Below are 8723 nucleotides of genomic sequence, written 5' to 3'. Positions count from 1 at the left end.
TCTTTCCCTGGGAATCTTTCCTGAGCATAATGATGTAACCTCAGTTAATGTTCCCATTATTTATTTACTTTTTTTTATGAGCAGATGATAAGGGAGCATCTGCTCACAGCTTAACTACATAAACAATAAACTGTGATACATTCATGAGCAGAGGTTTGTGTCCCAAGAAAACAAAGCCATTAGATGGATACATAGTTAGTAATTTTCATAATGGTTATTGAGTTGCACGGCAATTAGGCATCCATGGTAAGCAGTTGATGTAAATTCTAGAAATAAACTTTTATATATCCAAACAAGATTTTTATAATTTCTCTCTTCTTGTTTAATTATCCAGAATTTATAAAGAGAAATATTGATCATTTCCCTGGCAGCATGTGCAGTTTAATTATCGTTTCACAGGCACCCCCTCCCCCAACACACACACACCCAATGGGTAAGCATGAGGGCACTCTGTGACACTTGCCCCGTTGCCCTGTCCCATAGCCTAGGGACTGTCCCTATCTCCCCTCCACTCCTCACCAGCGAGTGGAAGAGGGGGCTGCGGTGGTCCCTGTCCTTTCAGGGGGCAGTCTAGAGCTATGGGCAGAAGAGGGCATGAGGGTTGTCATCTTTGCACCCAGAGCGGTAGATGCTGAGTGTCACCAGCTTTGAGAACTACAGCCCTGAGCTCCTCCCCAGGAAAAGAGGCCTGCCTCCCACCTCAGTGACCTTGCCAGAGGCAACACCTTTGACCAGTGCAGTTAACTTTTTTTTTTTAACATCTTTATTGGAGTATAATTGCTTTACAATGGTGTGTTAGTTTCTGCTTTATAACAAAGTGAATCAGTTATACATATACATATGTTACCATATCTCTTCCCTCTTGCATCTCCCACCCTCCCTATCCCACCCCTCTAGGTGGTCACAAAGCACTGAGCTGATCTCCCTGTGCTATGTGGCTGCTTCCCACTAGCTATCTATTTTACGTTTGGTAGTGTATATATGTCCATGCAACTCTCTTACTTTGTCCCAGCTTACCCTTCCCCCTCCCCGTATCCTCAAGTCCATTCTCTAGTAGGTCTGTGTCTTTATTCCCGTCTTGCTCCTAGGTTCTTCATGACTTTTTTTTTTCTTAGATTCCATGTATATGTGTTAGCATACAGTATTTGGTTTTTTCTTTCTGACTTCACTCTGTATGACAGACTCTAGGTCCATCCACTTCATTACAAATAACTCAATTTCATTTAACGTTTAAAATGCAAGTAACCCTGAAAGAAGCTTGACTGCACAGACAGGAGGAAGAAGGGGATGGCAAAAGCATCCCAGATCTAAAGCGGGGCAAGAGTGTCACCCAGATGACAGGAGGGCCCAGAATGGGGAGGTTGAAGCCAGAGGCTTCTTAAAGGATACACTCTGGTTAAGGGATCTACCCCCTGCCTCTGCCTCTATTCAGCAAATCAAGGCTGTGCTAGGAGTTATTTTAGATTCGTCAGGCATGGGAGTAGGGAGAGGGAACATGGTCTCCGTTACACTGGGTTAGCCCTCAGTGGCTCTGAGACTTCGAGGTTTCTTGGAACACAGATGCAGCCTTGGTCATGGCTGTTCCATCCCCTGTGGAACTGATATGAGTTTCCTCTGTTTCTAGATATCCAGTCACAACTCGTTCCTTTTTATTTTTATCCCTTTATTTATAGTTGTATCATGTGATATTTTTTATCCAGTAGTAAAAATCCAGCCATGGATATTTTGGTTATACATTAGCTTGATGCTGACATATCAGTTATTGCCACCACCATCCTTCTAGTTACCTAAACTCTAAACCAGGAGTTCGTTGTCTTTACTTACTCTCATTTGCGTACCCCTCACACCCATTCAGTAGCCCGTGTTCCTTCTCCCTGCAGGGTATCTCAGATCTGCCGCCTCTTTTCTGTCCTCACTGGCAATAAATACCCTACTTCTTTACTTCTTGCCTGGACTATCACAGTGGTTTTTCCACTTGGTCTCCCTGCCTTTAGGCTTTCTCCTTTCAATCCATCTCACACTGCTGCAAGAACAATCTCTCTAAAGCTTAGCTATAATCATGTCACTTCTCTAACCAAAACCTTCTATTCCCTGCGTCAAGCCAGATTACTCACAGACACCTTCAATCCAACCTCATCTCCCCTTCCTCCCATCCTGAGCTCCAGCAAGACTACACCATTCTCTGCCCCTGCTGTACCCTCCCCCTCTTCCTTCTCCTCCTGTCTTTACACTGGGGCATCCCCTTCATCCTCATTCCTGAGTGTCTAAACTCCTCCAGGTGAAGCACGTTGGACATTCTGAAGGCACACAGGCCGGAGTTCTGCTTCAGACTTCCTAGCGTGTGATCTTGGGGGTGATAATAGCCCCTGCCTCATGGGGTTGCTGTGGGGCTGACCTGAGATCATCCGTGTAAGTGCCTGGCACGTAATAAGAGAACAGTCACAGTGGCTTTTGTTATTATCATCCCCATCATTGTCCTTCAGTGGCTAACTCAGGTGCCACCTCCTCCATGAGGCTTTCTTTCTATCCCAGTCTGAGAGGATATTATGTGGGGTGTCTGCTCCCCACTCAGGCAGTTCCACAAGGTAGCCATCAGTTGAGTCTGTTCCAGGGACAGGTCAGACTTACGACTTAAATGGAAAACTGGCCTTATTTATTAAACCCAGAGTGATTGGTGCCTTAATGATAAAGAGATGCTTCAACATACTATACCAGATTGCTGTGTCAAACTTCGTTTTTTATCTGTAATAGAATTGTCACTTTTTAAGTGATCTGAATGGTTAAGTTCCCAATATGAGGGTCCCAGGGAAACCAAACTAGGAATCAGAAGCTTCTCCCGCTCCTTCTGATGTGCTGATTGTAGAGCCACACCTTTCATCTCTCCGCACCTGTCTCCTAGTGTTCTGTTCACACTGCCTGTCTCTAGTAGGCGTGTTAGATCATGACTAAGCTACAGCCTAGTCCAAGTCTCTCTAAGAGACCATCTGCAGTAAAGTCCTCTGAGCTGATTGTCTAAAATGTAGATTCCCGGGCCCATTCTCACAGCTTCTGAACCAAAATCTGTGCAGTTTGGGCCCACGAACTTGCATTTTAGCAAGCTTACCCAAATAGTCTTTATGTGCACTAAACAGAGTTTTAAATCACTAACTTGGATTCTGTTCTGTGGACCTGAGAGAAATGCTGTCTTTATGAGTGTTCTTAATTTTTAATTTTAGTGCTTCTGGGGATTCTCAGTATTGCCCAGCCCCAGGGCGCCACTAAAATTTTATATCTTCTGCCTGTGTTATAGAATTTGCTTCCGTGTTCTATCTTCTCACCTACACTGTATCGTCTGGCCACACCTAGCAGTCAGTGCAGGAACTTAATTATGTTCAGTGTATGGTTATTAGACATTTGGCTTAAGTTTTATAGACTAATCAGGTTAACTTATAGGTTAAGCTTATTCAGAAACATATTTAAACCTGAAGTAAGTTATAGTTAAAGGCTTCAAACTTAAAAATTTGTCCTGATCTTAACTGAAAACTCATATGGTATAATTTGGTTGCTCCACAGAGAATGCTAACGTATTACATTCTTGGCACGATTCTTTGGTTTTAGCTTAGAGCAATAGGATATACTCTACTTGTCATCTGCAATATATTTTATGGATCAGAATTCCTTACAAGTCAAATTTTTAAAACTTTGTGAATAGCTATCATATATACGATTTAAACTGACTGAGACTCCAGATAAGTTTCTTTTTAAAAACTATTTATTTATGTATTTAATTTTTGGCTGCATCAGGGTGTCTTAGTTGTGGCATGTGGGATATTCGTTGTGGTGCGCGGGCTTCAGAGCACATGGGCCCTGTAGTTTGCAGCATGCAGTCTCTAGTTCTGGCTCCCGTGCACAGTAGCTGCGGCGCTCGGGCTTAGCTGCCCTACGGCATGTGGGATCTTAGTTCCCCGACCAGGGATCAAACCCGCGTCTCCTGCATCGGCAGGCGGACTCTCAAGCACTGCACCACCAGGGAAGCCCCCAAGCTTCTTTTTAAAATGACTGTTTTTAAGAAATATAAATAACAGTACACAGCATGGAAATTCCAGTTTGTTTCTCTAGACACGCGTGGTGAGTGTGAAACAGTGATGTAGACTTTTTTAGTTACCTCCCCTTCCCTCCACAATAAAGCATTTGGAAGAGAGTTTCGATCTATATACTTCTTTTCTTTGTGATTTGGTTAGAGGTTCTCAGACTTTGTAAATTGTTCTTCTTTCAGGACAGAGGCAGTAAAAAATTTTAAGATGGAGATAATTTTAAAGAAAAGTAGATAGACACCAACTTTAGACTTAAATTAGCCATATCTATTTTAATTTTATTATAAATGCTAACGTACACTGATTTGACCATCAGTGTACCGAAATTGCCTTGGAATTTTTGAAATTCTATTTTGAATCAGAAAGACTTACTAATTCATGAATAAATAAAGGTGAAAGCACCACATAAAAGTGTTTTTTTTTCTTTCCCACTAGGTTTATGTGATGGTGAGAACGACGTACATGGGGAAGGTATGAATTGATTTCACTTACCTGTGCTGAGTGAGATACGGACTTTAGTATTCATAACCTTCTTTCAACATCTGAACTAGTTAATACTCATGTTTTCAGGACTTCCCAAAATGCTGACAACTGCTGATGGGTTTAATTTTCTGAGATGCTCTATAAAATTAAGACTAGCCTTGATCAACCCCACGAGAAAGGAAATGTGTGGTTAGATTACAAGGCTCCTCATCATCTGAGTCCCACAGTCCCACAGTCACAAGGTTGTGCAGGGAAGCAAAAGTTGTAATCATGTGAAAATATTAATAAATTGGTCACTTAAGCCATTAGTTGTTCCAATATCCTTCCTTCCTCAGCTGTCTTTCTCTGCCTGTTTAGAAAGTTTTGTGAGTCAGTAATTGACAGATATAAATAATGTGAGGAAAATGCAAACTGATTGCAGAATGAAATTGCAAATCTTGCAGAAGATAATGAGTTTCATAAAGCTGATTAAAGTAATGTTGGAGGGCTTCCCTGGTGGCGCAGTAGTTGGGAATCCGCCTGCCAATGCAGGGGATATGGGTTCAAGCCCTGGTTCAGGAAGATCCCACATGCCGCGGAGCAATAGCCTGTGCACCACAACTACTGAGCCTGTGCTCTAGAGCCCGTGAGCCACAACTACTGAGCCCACGTGCCACAACTACTGAAGCCCATGTGCCTAGAGCCTGTGCTGTGCAATGAGAGAGGCCACTGCAATGTTGCATCGCAACAAAGAGTAGCCCCTGCTCGCCGCAGCTAGAGAAAGCCCACATGCAGCAACGAAGACCCAATGCAGCCAAAAATAAATAAATAAAATAAATTTTTTAAAAAAGGTAATGTTGGAGATCTACTAAATGACTCTCGAAGCCATTGACAAATGAGGGTCTGACACAGTTCATTTATTCATTCAGTACCAGGCACTGTTTTCTTTTCCCTAAAATTTTATAATCTGGAATTTAATTTTCATAATGTAGAAGTGAACAACTAAATTAGGTTTATGTATCGCAGCGGTCAGGACTCATGGGGAATATGATAAATGAGGAGCATCTTGCGCCAGAGGCACAATTCTCTTTCATCACCTTATATACTCGTTTCTGGGCAAGCCATTATAGGCCATGAGTAAAACCATGAAAAGTTGAAACAGCAATGAATATCTAATCCACTAGGACAGAGATAAAGAAATGTCTTCAAGGTTGTTTGCATTCCCCCAGTGACTTCTCTGAAGAATTCCCAACCAATCTTGGATATGAAGAGACTAAAAACAGTGAACTACTCTAAGGAAACAATCCCCTTTACGGTGCTGGAATACACTCCAGCCATACTCCTGTGACCAAACTCTTACAAGAAGTAGCCTTGAGTCATGAAGCTACCTCACTCAGCCCTTGAAGCTTTTCCTATCATCTAGCATTACCTTATAGAAAAATTTTTAAATTCTTGAGTCATTGTATGGCTTTATAAAGGCTCTCAAACCTATTATTCCTGTCCTCCAGTTTGTTGAGAGAGGGCTGTAGGGCCAGTGTTTACCAGGTACTACTTTAAGCACTGCCCACCAGTGCATAAAATAAAGGCCCTGCCATCATGGAACTTACATTTCTGAAGCAGTTTACGTTGACAGTTAGACAAGTTCACAAGGAAGCCAAGAAAAGGAAGAAAACAAGAAGGTTGACAAAATAAGCTTTTCCAAAGAGAGTGGTTTGACCATCAGAATTAAGACACACCTGGGATCATTGATAAAGCCTGGAATATTTGAGCAGAAATGACTGCTGTTGTGATGGTGCTGAGTAGGTCACCTGTAAAGAGCATTGCCTCATTCTCAGAATTTACTCTGAAATTTCAGTCTGTTTGAAGTGGCTTCTCTGGGGTCTGTCATCCTGTGTGGGGCTGAGACAGGACAGTCATGACAGTCACCCTGGAGCTTACATGGTCGCCAGAACCTAACAGCATTCGTAGCTCTGAGCGTCACCCGTCTCTCTAATGAATCCCCTTCCTAACATCAGATCCCTTAATTCCTGAGGGTTGGCCCTTTGTCTTCTTGTCTCTCTCTGAGAACAAGTTTTCCCTTTTTTATGGCTCAGCACTCCTGTTTTACCTGGCAGAAAGCCCTGGATTGGTCCCTTGATACAAAGCCAGGCTGTTTTACAGCCTTTAAGAGCCAGGAGAGGTCCCTTCAGCTGCCCAGCCTCAGTCCTCTGGGTTCTCAATTCCTCTTTATCCCCCACTCCCAGCCTATGACCAGGTAGCTTTACTGCCACCATGTCTTCCATGTAATATTCCTCTTCTATCTTTGTTATCTTCCTCATTTCCTCTCTCCTGGATTTTTGTGGGTCTCTCCTCATCCCTTTTCTTCCATCCTCTCCTCACCAAGTTTGAGGGCCCTTCCTGATCTGGCCTCGACCTTCCTACCCTTCTCCTTTACTTTCCGTACACTCCAGTTGAAAAGGGCAGCTCTGCTCAGTAGTCGTCCACCACTTCCTTTCTCTCTAGGCCTTTGTTCTTATTCCTCCCTCTCTGGGGATGTTCATTTCTTGTGTCCCTAAAGGGCTCGCCTCAGCACCAAGCCCCAGAGGCCAGCGTGGGCTCTTCCTGGTCTACCCTTGAGCAACACTGAGCCTTCGCTCTTGTGGGCCTCCCCCGGCTTCTCCTTCCAGACATGGGTATTCACATTTTGTCCTTTCCCCTGACTAGAGTGTAAAGTCCTCAAGGGCCGAATCCATGTCTTACTCACCTATGCCACACCCATAGTAATGCTCAAAACACCTTCCCTAGTAGACAGGCAATAAATACGTGTTAAATCAATCATTTTTATAAAGATAATTGGTTTGGCCAAAGGTGGGATGGCTTCCTTCTAACACAGTGAATGTGCTTCTCTCCCCTTTAGTTGTGTCTTTCCCCAGCCCACTGAAGGAAGAGAATCTGCTAAACGTTCCCAAGCCACTGCCAAAACAGCTGTGGGAGACCAAGGAGGTGGGTGGACAGCTATGTTTGTTGTCACTGAATATTTGTACTTCAGAGGTCATCGTCAAATTCTGCTGAGGAGAAAACAAGAGGAATTGGGAAAAAAGGCAGAGCGGATGTCTGGGGACAGAGATAGGAAGAATGTACTAGGGAATGATGGTTCAAATAAAAATTATCATTGTTAATGAATTAGTACAGCGATATCTTGCCTTCCTAATTTTCTGAATTTACTCATTCAGAAAAACCTGTTGGTCCCTCACATCTCATTTGTATTACAAGAAGCACTGAAACCTGGTTACAAGTCACAGGCAGATTTTTCTGTTTTGTAGCCAACACCGCCTTCCAGTCACCAGCTTCTGTCCAGAGTTGCTGGTTTACCAGATACTACTTTCTTTAATCAAGGCCATTTGACCCAAGTCCTCCAGAAGTGAGAAAGGAAGTGCTCTGTTAAATGGTTTCTAAGAGCCTTCGAGTACTTGTCCCTGTCTCCACCACAGCTCTCTCCGTAAACTCACCTGCTGTGGAAGAGAGGGAGGTCCCAGCAGTACCTGAGTTGGCCTTTCTTCCCATAGAGAAGCTGTTGCCTTTGAAAGAAAACAGTGTGTCTGCCCTGGCCCTGAGATGTGCTGTTGTGGTTGCTTGTATTGTCTCGTGTTTGACCATCGCCACCTGTTCAGACTTCCTTTAGTCAGTTCCAGTTTATTCTGCCAAGTCTACCAAAGTCATCGTTAGCATTAGGGTGGGCTTGAATGGTCTTTTGTGAAAGCAAGATGTTTTGATGTTTAGTCTTTTGGGGAAAAAAAGAGATTTAAAATTCACATACTTAAACATAGGAGAAGCAGCCCACTGTCTTTGGCTATGGAGGCCCAGGTGGTTTTGGAGGCTTTTATTGGAGGACAGCTGTATCTTCCCCACAGAGAGGGCAGTGGCATCCACTCTTCCCCAAGTACCAGGGAAGAGGTGCTCTCTCTGGGAAGGGGTGTTCGTCTCCTCTTTTAGTTCTTTTTTTGCCACACCACACGGCTTGCAGGATCTTAGTTCCCTGACCAGGGGTTGAACCCAGGACCATGGTAGTGAAAGTGCTGAGTCCTGACCACTGGACCGCCAGGGAATTCCCCTCATCTCTCTTAGTTCTTATGGATTTGCAGTTCTCCATAAATCATTTCTGGGCGAAGAGTTGAGTCAATAGGTTCATTCATTTTATATTTATATATA

General features: G+C 43.5%; 1 protein-coding gene across 2 annotated transcripts in view; it reads left to right on the top strand.

The window, feature by feature from the left end:
* The window catches only part of CRTC3 (CREB regulated transcription coactivator 3), a 100244-nt gene that overhangs the window by 75162 nt on the left and 16359 nt on the right, over positions 1-8723 (top strand). For both annotated transcript variants that reach the window (XM_007470560.1, XM_007470559.1), the window contains exons 7-8: positions 4509-4544; positions 7432-7517. In XM_007470560.1, the coding sequence (XP_007470622.1) occupies positions 4509-4544; positions 7432-7517 (122 nt within the window). The remainder of the gene's footprint in view (positions 1-4508; positions 4545-7431; positions 7518-8723) is intronic.

This window comes from Lipotes vexillifer, unplaced genomic scaffold (assembly GCF_000442215.2).
Source record: "Lipotes vexillifer unplaced genomic scaffold, Lipotes_vexillifer_v1.1 scaffold412, whole genome shotgun sequence".
Lineage (NCBI taxonomy): Eukaryota > Metazoa > Chordata > Mammalia > Artiodactyla > Lipotidae > Lipotes > Lipotes vexillifer.
The sequence above is the reverse complement of the archived record's forward strand: the minus strand, read 5'-3'. Positions and strand labels throughout refer to the sequence as shown.